Source organism: Triticum aestivum, chromosome 2B (assembly GCF_018294505.1).
Source record: "Triticum aestivum cultivar Chinese Spring chromosome 2B, IWGSC CS RefSeq v2.1, whole genome shotgun sequence".
NCBI classification, from domain to species: Eukaryota; Viridiplantae; Streptophyta; class Magnoliopsida; order Poales; family Poaceae; genus Triticum; species Triticum aestivum.
The window spans coordinates 438,787,284-438,807,250 of NC_057798.1; the positions used below are offsets into that span (position 1 = coordinate 438,787,284).

At 43.9% G+C, this 19,967-nt stretch overlaps 1 protein-coding gene across 2 annotated transcripts; it reads right to left on the reverse strand.

Moving 5' to 3' along the window:
• Positions 1–54: 54 nt before the first annotated feature.
• Positions 55–7,442, reverse strand: LOC123045332 (poly(A) polymerase I). 2 transcript variants are annotated; one of them, XM_044468331.1, is made up of 14 exons: positions 7,140–7,442; positions 6,935–7,045; positions 5,606–5,703; positions 5,090–5,176; positions 4,774–4,904; positions 4,621–4,693; positions 4,474–4,519; positions 4,267–4,376; positions 4,043–4,150; positions 3,902–3,961; positions 1,810–1,871; positions 1,438–1,642; positions 1,330–1,334; positions 55–738 (listed from the first exon to the last, which is right to left on the reverse strand). In XM_044468331.1, exons 1-14 carry the CDS (start codon positions 7,321–7,323, stop codon positions 711–713), a joined length of 1,308 nt encoding a protein of 435 aa, XP_044324266.1. In that variant the 5' UTR covers positions 7,324–7,442; the 3' UTR covers positions 55–710. The 2 variants fall into 2 exon arrangements, with proteins under 2 accessions (XP_044324266.1, XP_044324265.1); XM_044468330.1 differs by having other exon boundaries at positions 1,330–1,642.
• Between the last annotated feature and the right edge of the window lie 12,525 nt (positions 7,443–19,967).

Here is a 19,967-nt window from a genome sequence, read left to right on the forward strand (position 1 = left end):
TATTTAGGAACGGAGGGAGTAATGGAATTGCATGGCATACAACATCGTCCGATATCATAGAAACAGAAACTTTTATTGCACTAGCAATTTTTTGCAACTATTCCATGCAGTCTGGGCGTCAGTGTGCACTGCAGGCGATACCCATAATAGAATACAGCGTACTACTTTAAAAGTCATTTGAAATGAGATCCACAGCTTAATAGCATTTCCAACAGATCAGAAATAAACATTGACTCGGGATAATCTGGGAAGAAACAGTCGCACCCAGAAAAACCGAGCAGTTGCTAAATTGGGTCCAACATAAGTGTACACCATAGGCCACGATGATTAACAACACATCATGGTCATGGAAGCTGAGTTTATCCCCATCCGACCCAGCAAATAACATCTGCTGCTCTCCTTGATTCGACACGGCAGGTCAAGCTTGGGAAGCTCCGCAAGCTTCTATTGCAAGCCATCGGAGCATAAGCTCTAGGCAGCAGAAGTCTCTTTAGGAAACCCAGAATTGATCGTTCATCTTCTAGAGCTGTCATCTTCTTTCACCAGGTTCGGGGGGTATATCGTGTCAAAGACAACCAGCGTGAAGAGATTTCTTACCTCAGCAGGTGTACCATTTGCTAAATTGTGATAATCGATATTTCCATCGCTTTTTGGTTCATAACCAATCTCCTTTTTTCCATGTTGAACACGCTCAATTAATTTGAGAACCTTCAAGTATGCTTGTAGCGGGATAAATACCTAAACCGGAATATGTACCAAGATGGCATAAATCAGCCTCAGTACAGCATGGAGCATTGCAATTGTCACTCTATCTAGAATAGATAAAATACTAGTAGCATGGCTGCAGTTCATCTCTATCAGTGCTGGCAATGTTGTGCGTGTAAAGAGGTAAAGAACTAGGAAATCTTACGATGCATGCATTAGTTCAGGAGCAGCTATTCCTGGCTAAGTGACTACTCCTACCTGTTAAAATATCATGCTTTATAGGCCATAGTTAATATTGTTACTGATGATATGAGAGTTCTCTTAGACCAGAGAGATGTTCTCCCGTGCTTGAGAGATAGTCCCTCCGTCCCAAAATAAGTGTTTTTGATTTAGTACAACTTTAGGGACTGAGGGAGTACTTAGATACACCACTACCCAGAAAGATATCAGCATTAGTTAGTTATTTGAAAAATCTTTGGGCCAGCCTCAGGCTTACCCTTACAGAGTTGGACAGGCTGGGGCCTGGCTTTTCAGGCCTGTCCCAAAGCACAATATTTCAACAGGTCTACTTGCAAGCAGCAAATAACTAAACTAAATATGGAGGGCAGAAGAATTTGCACTTACAAGATCTGAGGACGGTGCTTGAGGGATTTTCGCCATAGCATTTGCAACATAATACTCGTCAGTCATTTCAGTTAATGCCTGCCTCATTGAGATAGCAAGGTCTTTTACCTCAGCTAATAACCCTTTTTTGCCCCACATCCGTGGTTCCAAGAGCTCTGCAAACCCAGCATCATGTTGACGGTTGATTGATTGTCCAATATCCACTGCCAGTGGCAGATCACCTCCAAGGTATACAGCGAGTGCAAAAGTAGCCACCACCAAAGGATCCCGTGGTTTGCGTACCAATGCCTCATGGAACGCTAAAATGCTTATCCTGTAGAAACAACAATCAAATAGAATGTCATCTTAGCAAGTAGTACTGAATCCCACGGATAACATTAAGAGTCTGGAAGGATGTATACTTCTTAGAATTAGAGGTGTGGAATCTGTATAAATTGTTGAGTTGTACAGAAATAACAAGTTGAATCATTCAACTCTTACCATAAACTATTATGGCATGGCCTGTTAGGTGCAAGAAAACTATCCAGCTTAGAAAATAGGACCTGCGCGCACAAGATGGTAAATTTAATAGACAAATCTAGCAACTAAAGCCAAATTAAAAAAATATCCATAGCATGCCACCACAACATAGAATTGCCTCCCAAACAGAAAGAACTCCACAATCTCAACTTAGAAATATTGTGCAACCAATCTATTATATTGGGGCTCAGCACTTTTGGCCGATTGTCAAAAACATATTTAGACCCTAACTAGCTAGGATTGTCAAAAACATATGGGTTCAAGATTCTGGGAGAATCTGGGGGAAGGTCTGATTCTCAAGATTCTAGGAGAATCGACCAAAAGAACTGGGCTCCAATATAATAGGTACGAGTTGTGTTTGATTCAATAGAACTAGACCATCCAAAAAAAATGGACTCAAATGACTGGTAAAATTAGTTCGAACCTAGAATTGCATTAATCGCTCTTAATTGCACAATCATTCACTTAATTTTTATCAGATAGTTTCCTTTACATCTCCTTGCTGAATCAACTCCTTCATTACAGCCTGCATTCTTGCGCGTGGGGCACCCCCAATACCCTTTTCTGAGTTGCATATACGGCACGACATACATATTGTGTAAAACATGCATTGCACGTAAACAATTGCTAGTAGAACTTAAACCTTGGCAAACATTTAGTAACTTATTAGTAATCTGAGTAAATTGCCTCAGTGCTACCAAAGTCTATTCGCTCCGGAGTACAACTCACACATCATCTCTATCCAAGTACGAGTGATGGCCCACTTTTTTTAGTCAATGCACTGGGCAAAATTTGTTCTTTTTCTGGATATACCCAAAGGAACCTTGAGTCATCTCTCCCATAAACACTAACCGTGCTCCCTGGGCATAGGTGTCAGTGCCTTAAGCACCTGTGCTCCGTCTGCATGTGCCTGATAGTCAAGGGCTCACAGCCTTGACAGCTTGAGGGACTATAATGTATTTCAATCCTGTTTTGGAGAATTGCAAAACTCGTAGTTGCTACAGAGTAAGGGCGTGTTCGGTAGCCCTCCAACTCCTTACTCCGTCAACTCCGGGCGTGGAGCTGCCCCGAACGGTCTAACTCCTGGTTTTGGAGAAGAGAAGCTTGCAGTGTAAAATCTGAGGAGTCGTGGAGTTGGGAAACCCGAGCTCCTCGAAAACTTGGAAGCGGGAGTTACGAAAAATTACTGCCTCCTGCCACCGCCAAGTAACCCGTACCGGTTCGATCCCTCGTCTCGCCTCTATCGCTCTATCCCTCATCTCCATTCCCCTCCACTGGTGCACCTCGTCCACCCGTGGCCGCCCCCACAGCCGCCACTCGCGTTCCTCCGCCGTGGTTGAACTGGCACTTGGGGATACAGAGCGCAGTCTTCCGCCGTCCAGCTACTCCACCTTGAGCAAGAGCTCCACCGCCCGCCGTTCACCTCCTCCGCCTACCAGTTGTGCCTCCTCGGTGAAACAACGTGCTTCCTGGACCGCCGGACGAGTGGCCGCTGGAACGCCGGGGCCAGAGCGCCGCACTGACCATCTCTCCTGCGTGAGGAGGGACTTGATTGTAATCTGATTATGATTCCTAGGGCGGTTTCTGATAATGTTCTGGTTATTTATTTTCTAATTGGACAGACAATACCAACTCAGCCCGACCGGGCCTACTCCAGGCCTCTGTTCTCAGCTTGAAAGTCCAGGCCGATTCGAGCCACATTCTAGCCTAATGGGCTGGCAGCCCATGCAAGCGCTACAGATGCAGAAGCTGTACTCCCGAACGTATCCTGACTCCAGGATTTTAAACGAGAATCTAGGCTGAGGAGTTGAGCTGAGGAGTTGAGGATTTTGGGGAGGTGGAGGGTTACCGAACAGGCCCTAAATTTCTCTATTAATTAAGTAAGTAGATGAAAATTAAAATGTTATTTGCGTACAATCTCAAGGGCCCAAACTTTATGAGTCCTCTATTAATTAAGTAAAGATGAAAAAAAAAACAATGTTATTTGAGTATATTCTCAAGGGCCCAAACTTTTATCAGTGAGATATACATTTAAAAAAAAAATGGAACTTACCAGCAACATGTTAGTCCCATTATCCTTCCTCTTAAAAAGAGTTGAAGAAAAATATGCAGCCTGTATAGTTCAACCAAATAGTTCAGCTAAAATCACCACAACAAACACCACTATATTTTGAGATATCAACCATAGCTATACCTGAAAGGGCAATAAATGTTCAAGAAGACCAAATCTCCAAAGCAACCTTAAAGAAGCTTCAGCTGAACCATAAGCAAGCATATAGTTAACCTCCATGAGTAACCTTCCCTACAAGAAGGAAATCAGTAAGAGACAGGCACCTGTGCTCCGTTCTTGCTTCTTCAATGCATATGAGAAGACAAACATTCACAAAATATAAGCACATTGTGCATACAGGATCAAACCTTGTCAAGTCTTGCCACAGAACAGGCAAGATTTCTCACATAATAAGCTGTTTCTTTGGGAAAGCTGAATCCTAATCGAGCAGCAATTCTGATTGCACGTAGAATACGAGCTGTTAATTACAGATTGCATATTAATGCCAAATTCACAAAAAGGCAAAAATAAAAAAAAAGGAAATCAAAAAAAGACAAATTTGAAATGATACTGACCACAATCCTCATGGAACGAAGTGGCGGCAGGAATGACAGTACGAACCTGTTGAAAGGGGAAAAGGATGCCATAACAAATAAATGAAATGATTGATGTTGAACACAAGCAAAGATGATGCAACTACAACAATTATCGATACAGCAGACCTTAGCTTTCTTAATATCTTCAATGCCACCCAGGTAGTCATAGATCTTTTCTGAATATGGATTGAACATTAATCTGCACAGATTTAACATCAGCAAATATGCATACCACAGCTTGCAGTATGGAAACTAGTTATCATGTAAAGGAACACCAACCCATTTATAGTGAAGTCCCTCCCTTGGCAGTTTTTCCAGCGTAAATAATCGTTCTTGCTACAATGTGGGTTCTTTGAAGTGGGCATTTGATTGCCACTTGACCCTCGAACGTAAGTATTAAAACTTGACACCTGCCAGGAAGGATAAGAAATTTTCAGTAGGCAGCACATGTGGTGTGAAAGGAAATCTAATTCAATGACACTCAGTATTGAGTTGGCAGCATATGTGGTGTGAAAGGAAATCTAATTCAACAACCCCCCTCTTAAAGTGTGCAAATTCTGATGATCCAGCCAAGTAAGCATGAATGTGTACGAACCTCAACAATGGAATTATTGTCATGTACATGAACTATGGGAAACCGCCTTCCTACTATAACAGCTGATCCTACAAAGGTGTCTTTCACCTGCAAGAGTTCAAAATAGCATCCTTTGTTGGTAAGGTCAACAAAATTGCTTTTGCATCTCAAATAGAATACAGAATTTGTTGACGACTTGCAATGCAACATAACTGCAAAATATGACACATGCAAACATAGAATTAGAAGTGAAATTATACATAGTTTTATTTATACCTTTCACTTATCACGGATAGACTGAAGGTATCTCTTATTTCAGATAAGGAAAAACTGCATGCATCTAATATCAAGCAAATACACTAATTATGTCTGTTGCAGTTGATTTTGACAAAACTATTATTATTCTAGAAAATTTACTATCTCCACATTTCAGTAGAAATGTTAGCTTTGACTCTTCGAGAAAGGTATGACACACAACAAACCAATTTGTAATAATCACTGCATAACAATGGCATGCTCGTTAATATGAGTTATAACCTGCCTAAGATCAGCTGTTGTTATTATGTCAAAATCTTTTGGGATTTTCTTCATTATGAGATCTCGAACACAACCACCAACCAAGTACACATCATATCCTGCAAAGCAGTAAAACGCATACACATATCACTAAATCTGAGAGTGCAATAACAAAAAAGTAAAACCCAAATGGATACTTCACCTGAAGACATAAAACCTTCGGTTATCATCGTGGTTTTAGAATAGTAAGGAAAAACAATAATTTTATAGTTCTTAGCTACCTAACAGCAGGGTTGTTGAAGTGTATATGTGGATTACCTAGCCCTTTCCATTAGTCTGGGCTTTTGGTTGCGTTGGCTAGTGCATGAAGCTTAACATGGTATCAGAGTCCAAGGTCTTGAGTTCAAGTCCTGGCTTTCGCAATTTATCGAAACATTGCCGTTGCCCCCCTTTGTCCACGTATATGCCTCTTGAGCCATGCCTCTGAGTCTATCCACGTGTTGACTTTCCGTGTCACACGTGAGAGGGGGTGTTGAAGTGCATATGTGGATTGCCTAGCCCTTTCTATTAGTTCAGACTTTTGGTTGCGTTGGCTAGTGCATGAAGCTTGACAAGGGTAACACGGTGGAATTGAACTTCCTTGCTGAATAGTGGAACAATAAAACCAGATACATTTCATACCCATTTAATACCATCAACCATCAGGGATTTTGTAGGACTTCTAAATGATTGGATTTTGGAGGAAATTTTCCTTTGGGGCCCTTTGGTTTGTAGGAATAGAACCCTATTCCTGTATAGGATAGGAACAAATCCTTTGTAATTCAAAGGAAAAAAACATTATCCTAGACCAAATTAAAATATCCTATCCTACGAACCAATTGACATCTCTTTCCCTATAGGATTTGAGATACATCTCATCTCACTTCCTATGGTTTTCCTATTCCGATGATATTCATATCCTATGAACCAAAGGAGGCCTCAAATGGTCATGCGAGTATTTCACGGAAAAATAAAAGAATGCTATAATTTACTAGTGGTTATGTTCTTATATCACGAGAGTCAAACGCTGAACCATGATATTACCATAATACTCCCTCCGTTCCAAAATAGATGACCCAACTTTATACTATTTTAGAACGAAGGGAGTAGCTGTAAAGGAGCAAACTTTCAGCTAAACGATTCACTTTAGGGCTAAAAAGAAATCCTTCTATATGTGTATCAGGGGCTTGTCATAAACTCATGATCAACAGATAGCATTGGTCCCTCCTCAAGAAAGGAAGAAAGACAAGATTAGTAGTGACAATTCAGTGTTTCCACGATAACAATCAAGCAAACGAAAAAGGGGCGCACCTCTGCTACGGAGTCGGTGGAGGACGTTCCATGCCTCATCGGGGATCATGGACTCCTTGTACCCGAACCGCTTCGCGCTGACCTTCTTCCATTCCGGCCCGTCAGCGTCGCCTACACAGACCTCGGCCCGATCGGGGAGTAAGCGAAATCATAGTGTATCACCATCAGACCAGCGGAGAATACGCAAGAAGAGGCGCAGACTTACCGGCGGAGGCGGTCGAGGGGTTGGAGTCGGAGGGCGAGGGAGAAGGGGAAGGGGACGGGCCGCGGCGGCGTCGGCGGGGCGAAGCGAGCGCGGCAAGGGGGGAAGGAGCGAGGCGGCTGGGCCGGGAGAGCGCGCCGAGCCCTGTGGAGGCGGCGAAGCGCAGCTCCGGCGAGCGAAGCGCCATTCGGATAGAGGCGGCGGCGCACGCCAGCGGACGCGCGACGAGGGGGATGGGATAGCAAACAGACGAGACGACGAATATGCGATGCGATGGAGTACCGGGGCTGATAGACAGCCAGCCCACTGGCAGGCCGCAGCCAATAGCCAGCCCGTGGATCTTCACCGGATAAGTGGGCTCGCCAAGCTTGGACGAGCTTTAGGGCGCATTCTTTCGTGGGCAGGGCAAGGGTGTGTTGGGTTCGATAATGAAGTGGAATGAAATGTCATAGTTTTATTTCACTGAGTTGATTTTATATTTTTATTTTAGGATGCCGATAACTGCCACGTGTGTGCTAATTCGACATGCGCCCACATATCATGTATGATGTGAGCAGGAGGCAGCCCACACGGGCTGTGTGTGGGTGAATATTAGAATTGCCCACAGGTGTGGGCGCGGCTACTTCTTGCCACATGCCAACAAGTACTAGTCATCTCCACCCCGTGTGTGTTACCCGAAGCAAAGATGCCCACATGTCCTGACGCAACTACGTTAGGTACACCGCGGGATGACGATTTAGTTGTCATCCTAGTTGGCAGATGTAGTTATCCGGAATGGCAAGTGTAGTTGTAAAAGTATGGCAACTCTATCTGTTTTGGTTAACTATAGTTGTCATGTCTAATTTATGGTAGTTGCCGCGTGTAATCAAACCGGTGTTGCCGTGTGTGATTAACTACTTGCCACATATGGTCAAACAGTAGTTGCCATGTGTGTTTATCTAGTTGCCACATGTGGTCCAACCATAGTTGCCGTGTGTGATTAACTACTTGCCATATATGATCAAACAGTAGTTGTCATGTGTGTTTATCTGGTTGACACGTACGCGCAGCTGCAGTTGCCGTCTAGCAAAAAATCGCAGTTGCCATGTGTGTTTACCTAGTTGCCACGTTCGTCTAACTGCAGTTGCCATCTATAACTTAGGAGTGTCATGTGGACGAAAAGTAGTTCGTCCACACGCGCATGAACTAGGTGGCTGGCTGTGTGGACAGAAATTAGTTCGCCCGCACAGCGCAGCTGGCAAACAACATGGTGCTAGCGTGTGGGCAAACTCTCCAACGCCCATACACCAGCCCCGTCCTACGTGGCACACAAAATCAACCTTTTTGTGCCAAAATTCGTGTAAAAGGCATTGGACGACGATTGAGGCGTGTGGGCGAGTTGGGTAACGCCCACATGTGTGGGCGTTAGTGTTTTCGTTATTTTATTAGCCTCATTTGATAGAATAGAATTGTTACATTAGAATGTTTGGTTTGAGAGAGAAAGTGGAATGGATTTGATTCACCTCGCCTCCTGTATAAAAATGATGATGTTATCTCTGCTCTCATATGCAAATGCATAATATAAACAAATATTGCTATTTATATTTTAGAAACATATTATGAAAATTTTAGTGCCATTCACATTGGATTGGAACATAATTCACGGTATTTCTTGTTGAGCGGGACACATACAAAGGTAGGAAAATCATCAACAAGCACACAAACAAGCAAAATTGCACACAACGCTGGGCACAGAACGACAAACCACAGCGAGGCGTCTCCCCCTCCCCCAACCCTCGCGTCGCCCCTCCTAGGCGACTTGGGGGAACTAGGGTTTCCCCCCGTCGCCACCCCATCCCGGTGGAGCCCCCCTCCTCGTCACCGTCGCCAGAGGCCGCCGGCCGTTCCGCGGCGGCGGCGGGCCTCCCTTGCCCCTTCCCCCCTCCTCTCCGCGTCTTCCTCCTGTTCTGCCCCTCTCCGGTGGGATTTCATTGCGTGGCCATGGCTGGGGAGGCTTGGCCGGCCATGGAGGCGCGGCTCCTTGAGGTAGGGGCACCACGGGTGGTGGGGAAGGGGTATGGCCGACCAGGGAGGTGGTGCTCCCTCGCTATCGATTGCGCAAGGTGCGCGAGATCCCCTCCCAGCTGATGCTGGTGTCTTGAGTGGGCGCGGCTCACCCAGGCAGGGGCTTGCTGCCGTTTTCCCTCCAGCTGATCGGGAGGGTCTAGCGAGGGCCATGGCCGGCGACCGTTGCGCTACTCTTGCCGTATCGGTCCCCCCAGATGGTCCAGATCTGTGCTCCAGGGTCTCTACATCGGTTGGGTGGGGTGCTGCGGGAGTCCGTGGTGTTGGGTGCCGGTGGGGCGTTGATGCGGCAGCAAGGGTGGCTTGCTGCGCATCTGCGGCCTGTTTCTCAACAGGTTTGGTGGCTTCTTCGGTTTTGGAGCGACGGCTCCAGGTGGTGGGCTTGGCGGTGCTCTTGTGGTAGAGGTCGTGTTGCTGGTGCTGGTTTGGTGTCTTGGCCGTGTGGATGGAAAGGTAGCTCACGAAGGAGGCGTTCATGGCTGGGAGTTGGCGGTCCCTCCTTTCCCAGTTTTGGGCGTTGTCTCCACGGGTCTCGAGTCTCCTCACCTCGCCATCGGTTCCTTTTGAGTGAGTTGCGATGGAGGTGTGGCTAGTGGACGTTGGGTGGAAGGTGGTCGAATCCCAGGCGAAAGCTTTGCTCGACATCGTCGATGCCGGTGACGGCGACGCTCTCGAGCACTGTACCCCTCCTTGGAGGCGTCACTGTGGGTGGCCTCCTCCTCCGTGCTCTGGGTGAAAACCCTTGGTCCTTTTCGGACCAGGTGGTGGCGGCGCTATGGCATCGTTTCCTTCTTGAAGGCTCAGCCTTCGGGCAAGTCCCATATCCATTGGTGGTCGGAGTGTGGTAACTGGTGACAGCTTCTTCTCGTCGTGTTGAGGGTCTCGTAGTGTTTGCTCGCTGGCCTAATCGCGGTTGAGAACCAAGAATTCCCCAAGCGGCTTGTCCGGCTTGGTGCCTTGTTCGGTTGTGGTTGTTCCTTGGCACCATTTTATCGGGTCGTTTTGTCTTTCATTTTTCTTGTTTTGTTTGTTTGTTGTGTTTGTGTGTTGTTAGGTTATCTGTAAGGGCTTAAAGCCGGGCAGTAGCCTCTTTTCTAAAAAACGTTGGGCATAGATAAAGCTAACACAGCATACGCACCTAAACAAACGAAGTGGTCTGAAAATTGGTTCCCTACATCAAGGACCTGCAACTAATGATGGAAATTGGAGCGGATCTGGAAAATGGTTGCCTACGAGTGCGACGGGTACGACGGGTAGCAATGACTCTGACCCTAAACCCTAAAGCATAAACCTAACCCTAACCCTAAACCATAGTCTATCGTTGAATTGGTTGTGCATCCGCAAGGGTGTGAACTTCATGATACACTATGGCTAACCGAGGCACGCGAAGATGAACGATGTATCCCGAAGTTCACACCCTTGCAGGATGCTAATTTCCGTTTTGGAGAGGTGTGGAGGCACAATGCTCCCCCAAAATGCCACTACGGCCACCGTAATCTCCTCACGCCCTCGCACAATGCAAGATGCCGTGATTCCACTAAGGGACCCTTAAGGGTGGTCACTGAACCCGTACAATTGGCAACCCTTGGGGCGGTCACCGAACTCGTACAAATTGCTCGGGGCAATCTCCACAACCTAATTGGAGACCCAAAGCTTGCTTGGAGCTTTACACCACAATGATTGAGCTCCGCGGCACCACAAACCGTCTAGGGCGCCAAAGCACCCAAGAGGCACAAGCTCTAGGGTGCCCAAGCACCCAAGAGTAATAAGCTCCTTAACTTTCAAACTGATGCAACGAAAGTTATGGAGGAATATGAGAGGAAGAACAACGTGAACGCAAAAGAACTCCAAGATCTAGATCCACTAGGTTCCCCTCACTAAGAGGACAGATGGATTGGTGAAAATGTAGATCTAGATCTCCTCTCTCTTTTCCCTCAAAAAAGCAAGAATCATGGGAGGAATAGAGAGAGAGAGAGTGTGCAAATCTTTTGGAGGTCAACAATGGAGGAGAAAGCTTGCCCCAAGTCGTTGGGGCAATGGGGTAGAAGACCCCCTTTTATAGCCCCCCCCCATCTAATTGCTATGCACTCTTCCCATGCTCAAGCGGTACTACCACTTGGGGGAGCGGTAGTTCCAGTGCCAGCCAGTGTGTACTACAGATTACAAGCACGGTAGTTCCAGAGCGGTACTACTGGCTAAAGTGAGCGGTACTACCGCTAAATGTCACTTGATACAGAGGGACCAGCGGGAGTGGAGCGGTGCCAGAGCAGAAGTACCGCGTGAAGCGATACTACCGTATAACAACCGTCCAACTACCGCAAGAGTAAAAAGGGCAACAGAGGCTTGCACACCTCTCGAAAGCAAGCAGTAGTAGCAGCGATAGTAGCAAATGGAAGTACCGCGCAAGCAGTACTATCGTGAGCTAACCAGAGATGTGCAGAAGGAAAAATCCAAGCGGTAGTAGCTGTGGCAGCTGAAAGTGGAAGTACCCCCTAAGCGGTTGTCGGTGCTAAAATCGGCGGATCTCGGGTAGGGGGTCTCGAGCTCGTGATCTAGGGATGATGGTAACAGGGGGAAACAGGAGACGATGTTTACTCAGGTTCATGCCCTCTCGAAAAGGTAAATCCCTACGCCCTGCTTGGTTATATTGATGTGATGGAGTATCAAGTACAAGATGGTCTACATCCAGATCGTATGTTGTGTTCTAAACCCTAAGGCTGGTAAGTGTATCTCTAAAGACTAAACCCCAAGACTTATATACACACAAGGGGTTCCTAGGTTACACATATGGTCGGTGGCCAGACATGCTGGCTAGTGAGTTATCCTTGAAGCTCACGCCAAGTCTTCGAAGGTTTCCATCTTGATCATGCTGAGGTTCATAGCTTCTGGAGTCCTTCCTTGTGGAGATCAGCGGGTCGTAAGCTCGGCCCATGGACTGTGGGTCTGATGTCTACTACACAACCTTCTTCTTATAGACGTTGTTGGGCCTGCAAGTGCACAGGTTTGTAGGATAGTAGCAAATTTCCCTCAAGTGGATGACCTAAGGTTTATCAATCCATGGGAGGCATAGGATGAAGATGGTCTCTCTCAAACAACCCTGCAACCAAATAACAAAGAGACTCTTGTGTCCCCAACACACCCAATACAATGGTAAATTGTATAGGTGCACTAGTTCGGCGAAGAGATGGTGATACAAGTGCAAAATAGATAGTAGATATAGGTTTTTGTAATCTGAAATAATAAAAACAGCAAGGTAACTAATGATAAAGTGAGCGTAAACGGTATTGCAATGATAGGAAACAAGGCCTAGGGTTCATACTTTCACTAGTGCAAGTTCTCTCAACAATAATAACATAGATGGATCATATAACAAGCCCTCAACATGCAACAAAAGAGTCACTTCAAAGCCACTAATAGCGGAGAACAAACGTAGAGATTATGGTAGGGTACGAAACCACCTCAAAGTTATTCTTTCGGATCAATCTATAAAAGAGTTCGTACTAGAATAACACCTTAAGACACAAATCAACCAAAACCCTAATGTCACCTAGATACTCCATTGTCACCTCAAGTATCCATGGGCATGATTATACGATATGTATCACACAATTTCAGATTCATCCAACCAACATAAAAGTACTTCAAGGAGTGCCCCAAAGTTTCTACCGGAGAGTCAAGAACGTGTGCCAACCCCTATGCATAGGTTCCCAATGTCACGAAACCCGCAAGTTGATCACCAAAACATACATCAAGTGGCACATGATATCCCATTGTCACCACAGATAATCACGACAAGACATACATCAAGTGTTCTCATAAAAGACTCAATCCGATAAGATAACTTCAAAGGGGAAACTCAATTCATCACAAGAGAGTAGAGGGGGAGAAACATCATAAGATCCAACTACAATAGCAAAGCTCGGGATACATCAAGATCGTGCCATCGAGGGAACACGAGAGAGAACATGAGAGAGAGAGAGATCAAACACATAGCTACTGATACATACCCTCAGCCCCAAGGGTGAACTACTCCCTCCTCATCATGAATAGCGCCGGGATGAAGAAGATGGCCACCGGTGATGGGATACCCCTCCGGCAGGGCGCCGGGAAGGGCTCCCGAGAGGTTTTTGGTGGCTACAGAGGCTTGCGGCAGCGGAACTCCCGATCTATCTTCTGTTCTGGAAGTTTTACGATGCGTAGGTATATATGGGTGAAAGGAGTACGTTAGTGGAGCTACGGGGGGCCCATGAGGCAGGGGGCGCGCCCTAGGAGGGTGGGCGCACCCCCCACCCTCGTGAGCACCTCCCGTATCTTCTGACGTGGGGTCCAAGTTCATCAGGTGGGTTTCCTTCCAAAAATAACTTCTCCAGTTGATTTTGTTCCGTTTTGACTCCATCTGATATTCCTTTTCCTCGAAACACTGAAATAGGCATAAAACAGCAAATCTGGGCTGGGCCTCTGGTTAATAGGTTAGTCCCAAAAATAATATAAAAGTGGATAATAAAGCCCAATATTGCCTAAAACAGTAGATAAAGTAGCATGGAGCAATCAAAAATTATAGATACGTTGGAGACGTATCAAGCATCCCCAAGCTTAATTCCTGCTCGTCCTTGAGTAGGTAAATGATAAAAAAGAATTTTTGATGTGGAATGATACTTTGGCATAGTTTAAATGTAAATCTTCTTAATTGTGGTATGAATATTCAGATCCGAATGAATACAAAATAAAAATTCATATTGATAAAAGAAATAGTAATACTTCAAGCATACTAATCAAAGTAATCATGTCTTCTCAAAATAGCATGGCAAAAGAAAGTTCATCCCCACAAAATCATATAGTTAGGCTATGCTTCATTTTTGTCACACAAAGATGTTCCCAACTTCTATACCCCCGATGACAAGCCAAGCAATTGTTTCATACTTAAATAATCTCAAACTTTTTCAACCTTCACGCAATATATGAGTGTGAGCCATGGATATAGCACTATGGGTGAAATAGAATATGATGATGGGGATTGTGTGGAGAAGACAAAAAAGGAGAAAGTCTCACATTGACGAGGATAATCAACGGGCTATGGAGATGCCCATTAATTGATGTCAACATGAGGAGTAGGGATTGCACTGCAACGGATGCACTAGAACTATGAATGCTCAACAAAAGAAAACTAGTGGGTGTGCATCCAACTCGCTTGCTCATGAAGACCTAGGGCATTTGAGGAAGCCCATCGTAGGAATATACAAGCCAAGTTCTATAATGAAAAATTCCCACTAGTATAAAAAGACAACTTATGAGACTCACTACATGAAGAACAAGGTGCTACTTTGAAGCACAAGTGTGAAAAAAGAGATAGTAGCATTGCCCTTTTTATTTATTTTCTTTATTTTCTTTTTTGGGCCTTTCCTTTTTTTGGCCTTTCTTCTTTTTTTATTTTTGGGCAATGCTCTAATAATGATGATCATCACACTTCCATTGATTACAATATAAGGATTACAACTCAAACTTAGAACAAGACATGACTCTATATGAATGCCTCCGGCGCTGTACCAGGATGGTGCAATGAATCAAGAGTGACATGTATAAAAATTAATGCATGGTGGCTTTGCCACAAATACGATGTCAACTACATGATCATGCGATGGCAATATGACAAAAGTAATGTATGTCATGATGATGATGATGGAAGTTGCATGGCAATATATCTCAGAATGGCTATGGAAATGCCATGATAGGTAGGTATGGTGGCTAGTTTGAGGAAGATATAAGGAGGTTTATGTGTGATAGAGTGTATCGTATCACGGGGTTTGGATGCACCGGCGAAGTTTGCACCAACTCTCAAGGTGAGAGAGGGCAATGCACGGTACCGAAGAGGCTAGCAATGGCGGAAAGGTAAAAGTGCGTATAATCCATGGACTCAACATTAGTCAAAAGAACTCATATACTTTTTGCAAAATTTTAGAAGTCATCAAAAATCAAGTACTACGCGCATGCTCCTAGGGGGATAGATTGGTAGGAAAAAACCATCGCTCGTCCGCGACCGCCACTCATAAGGATCCACAAGCCAGGTACACTTCATGTTTCAAATTTGTTACACAACTTTAACCATACGTGCATGCTACGGGACTTGCAAACTTCAACACAATCATTTCTCAAATTCACAATTACTCAACTAGCATGACTTTGATATTATCACCTCCATATCTCAAAACAATTATCAAGCATCAAACTTATCTTAGTATTCAACTCACCCAAAAGAAAGTTTCACATATCTTGAATACCAAGTATATTAATATTAAGCAAATCACCATGCTATTAACGACTCTAAAAATAATCTAAGTGAAGTATGAGAGTTCATCTATTTATTCAAAATAAAACTACCACCATGCTCTAAAAGATATAAGTGAAGTACTAGAGCCATAACAAAAATTACTCCGAAAGATATAAGTGAAGATCAATGAGTAGTCGAATAATTATGCAACTATGTGAAGACTCTCCCATTTAATAATTTCAGATCTTGATACTTTATTCAAACAGCAAGCAAAGCTAAAGAAAACTACATTGCAAGGATAGCACAACTCATGTGAAGAAGCAAAAACTTAGGCTCAACCGATACTAACCGATAGTTGTTGAAAAAGAAAGGTGGGATGCCTACCGGAGCACCCCCAAGCTTAGATGCTTGAGACTTCTTGAAATATTATCTTGGGGTGCCTTGGAAATCCCCAAGCTTGAGTTTTTGTGTCTCCTTAATTCCTCTCATATCATGGTTTCTCTTTTTATCAAAAGCTTCATTCACAACAAACTCAACAAGAACTCGTGAGATAGGTTAGTATAAACCAATGCAAAACCTTATCATTTTCTACTGTAAAAAATCACTAAAAATATTATTCAACATTGCATACTAAATGTCTCTGCATATTTAATACTCCTATCCTCAAATAGAATCATTAATCAAGCAAACATATGCAAACAATGCAACCATACCATCAATCTGCCAAAACAGTACAGTCTGTAAAGAATGCAAGATTCATCATACTTCCCTAACACCAAAAATTATGAAATAAAATTCCCACTGTAATAAATTTATCATAGATCAATATGCAAAAAGATTCAACATTATATCACTCTCTGACTTTTCTAGGGAATTTTTGCAACGGCGGTAAACTTTCTATTTTCAAACAGCAACATGTATACTAGCAAAATAAGCATGACAAAGGCTATCCTTGACTTTTTTATTGGAACTAAAGATGCAAAACATTAATATAAGTAACAGAAAGTAAAAACTAATAAAATAAAATGACGCTCCAAGCAAAACACATATCATGTGGTGAATAGAAATATAGCTCCAAGTAAAGTTACCGATGAACGAAGACGAAAGAGGGGATGCCTTCCGGGGCATCCCCAAGCTTAGGCTCTTGGTTGTCCTTGAATATTACCTTGGGGTGCCTTGGGCATCCCCAAGCTTAGGCTCTTGCCACTCCTTATTCCGTAGTCCATCGAATCTTTACCCAAAACTTGAAAACTTCACAACACAAAACTTAACAGAAAACTCGTAAGCTCCGTTAGTATAAGAAAATAAAACAACCACTTAGGTACTGTAATAAACTCATTATAAATTCATATTGGTGTAATATCTACTGTACTCCAACTTATCTATGGTTCATACCCTCCGATACTACTCATAGATTCATCAAAATAAGCAAACAACACATAGAAAATAGAATCTGTCAAAAACAGAACAGTCTGTAGTAATCTGTATCAAACGTATACTTCTGGAACTCCAAAAATTCTACCAAATTAGGAAGTCCTAAGAAATTCGTGTACCAATCCAAATCAAAAAGAATCAGATCAAGAGCACGTTTCTGTGAATTAACAAAACTAAATTACTGGGTGAAAACGTTTCTGATTTTCAGCAGGATCAACACAACTATCACCGTAAGCTATCCTAAAGGTCGTACTTGGCACTTTATTGAAACAGAAGCTATAAAACATGATTACTACAGTCGCATAATCATGTGACACACAAAAACAGTAAGGATAAATATTGGGTTGTCTCTCAACAAGCGCTTTTATTTAATGCCTTTCTAGCTAGGCATGATTATGACAATGATGCTCACATAAAAGATAAGAATTGAAACATAACGGGAGCATCATGAAGCATATGACTAGCACATTTAAGCCTAACCCACTTCCTATGCATAGGGATTTTGTGAGCAAACAACTTATGGGAACAATAATAAACTAGCGTAGGGAGGCAAAACAAGCATAAGTTCAAAACTTGAAGCACATAGAGAGGAAACTTGATATTATTGCAATTCCTACAAGCATATATTCCTCCCACATAATAATTTTCAGTAGCATCATGAATGAATGTTGGAGAACGTAGTAATTTCAAAAAATTTCCTACGCACACGCAAGATCATGGTGATGCATAGCAACGAGAGGGGAGTGTGTAATCTACATACCCTTGTAGACCGAAAGCGGAAGCATTAGAACAACGCGGTTGATGTAGTCGTACGTCTTCACGGCCCGACCGATCAAGCACCGAAACTACGACACCTCCGAGTTCTAGCACACATTCAGCTCGATGACATCTCTCGAACTCCGATCCAGCCGAGTGTCGAGGGAGAGTTCCGTCAGCACGACGGCGTGGTGACGATCTTGATGTTCTACCGTCGCAGGGCTTCACCTAAGCACCGCTACAATATTATCGAGGAGGACTATGGTGGAGGGGGGCACCGCACACGGCTAATAGATCTCAAGGATCTATTGTTGTTGTGTCTTTGGGGTGCCCCCCTGCCCCCGTATATAAAGGAGCAAGGGGAAGGCAGCCGGCCTAGGGAGGAGGTGCGCCAAGGCGGAGTCCTACTCCCACCGGGAGTAGGACTCCTCCTTTCCTTGTTGGAGAAGGAAAGAGGAGGAGAGGGAGAACGAAAAGGGGGCTGCCCCCCTTGTCCAATTCGGACCAGAAGGGGGGCGCAGGCCTCCTTCCTTTTGGCCTCTCTCCTATATTCCCGTATGGCCCAATAAGGCCCATATACTCCCCGGCGAATTCCCGTAACTCTCCGGTACTCCGAAAAATACCCGAATCACTCGGAACCTTTCCGAAGTCCGAATATAGTCGTCCAATATATCGATCTTTACATCTCGACCATTTCGAGACTCCTCGTCATGTCCCCGATCTCATCCGGGACTCCGAACTCCTTCGGTACATCAAAACTCATAAACTCATAATATAACTGTCATCAAAACCTTAAGCGTGCGGACCCTACGGGTTCGAGAACAATGTAGACATGACCTAGAACTATTCTCGGTCAATAACCAATAGCGGAACCTGGATGCTCATATTGGCTCCTACATATTCTGCGAAGATCTTTATCGGTCAAACCGCATAACAACATACGTTATTCCCTTTGTCATCGGTATGTTACTTGCCCGAGATTCGATCGTCGGTATCCAATACCTAGTTCAATCTCGTTACTGGCAAGTCTCTTTACTCTTTAGGTAATGCATCATTCCATAACTAACTCATTAGCTACATTGCTTGCAAGGCTTATAGTGATGTGCATTACCGAGAGGGCCCAGAGATACCTCTCCGACAATCGGAGTGACAAAACCTAATCTCGAAATACGCCAACCCAACATGTACCTTTGGAGACACCTGTAGTACTCCTTTATAATCACCCAGTTACGTTGTGACGTTTGGTAGCACCCAAAGTGTTCCTCCGGTAAACGGGACTTGCATAATCTCATAGTTACAGGAACATGTATAAGTCATGAAGAAAGCAACAACAACATACTAAACGATCAAGTGCTAAGCTAACGGAATGGGTCAAGTCAATCACATCATTCTCCTAATGATGTGATCCCGTTAATCAAATGACAACTCTTTTGTCCATGGTTAGGAAACATAACCATCTTTGATAAACGAGCTAGTCAAGTAGAGGCATACTAGTGACACTATGTTTGTCTATGTATTCACACATGTATTATGTTTCCAGTTAATACAATTCTAGCATGAATAATAAACATTTATCATGATATAAGGAAATAAATAATAACTTTATTATTGCCTCTAGGGCATATTTCCTTCAGTCTCCCACTTGCACTAGAGTCAATAATCTAGTTCACATCATTATGTGATTCAACACCAATATTCACATCTGTATGTGATTAATACCCATAGTTCACATCGTCATGTGATCAACACCCAAAGGGTTTACTAGAGTCAATAATCTAGTTCACATCGCTATGTGATTAACACCCAAAAGAGTACTAAGGTATGATCATGTTTTGCTCGTGAGAGAAGTTTAGTCAACGAGTCTGTCACATTCAGAGCCGTATGTATTTTGCAAATATTCTATGTCTTCAATGCTATGCATGGAGCTACTCTAGCTAATTGCTCCCACTTTCAATATGTATCCAGATTAAGACTTAGAGTCATCTGGATCAGTGTAAAAGCTTGCATCGATGTAACTCTTTACGACGAACTCTTTTATCACCTCCATAATCGAGAAACATATCCTTATTCTACTAAGGATAATTTTGACCAATGTCCAGTGATCTACTCCTAGATCACTATTGTACTCCCTTGCCAAACCAGGGCGGAGTATACAATAGGTCTGGTCCATAACATGGCATACTTTTATAGAACCTATGACTGATGCATAAGGAATGACTTTCATTCTCTTTCTATTTTCTGCCGTGGTCGGGTCTTGAGTCTTACTCAATTTCACACCTTTGGAACACAGGCAAGAACTCTTTCTTTGGCTG

Bases quoted from the DNA above. Each gene is read 5' to 3' on its own strand.
- LOC123045332 (XM_044468330.1), bottom strand. From the start codon at position 7,323: ATGGCGCTTCGCTCGCCGGAGCTGCGCTTCGCCGCCTCCACAGGGCTC. The intron at 4,905-5,089 runs GTTCGTACACAT...CCTTCCTGGCAG, and splicing joins ACAATAATTCCATTGTTGAG to GTGTCAAGTTTTAATACTTA. The intron at 4,151-4,266 runs GTTTGATCCTGT...TCCTTCTTGTAG, and splicing joins CTGTGGCAAGACTTGACAAG to GGAAGGTTACTCATGGAGGT.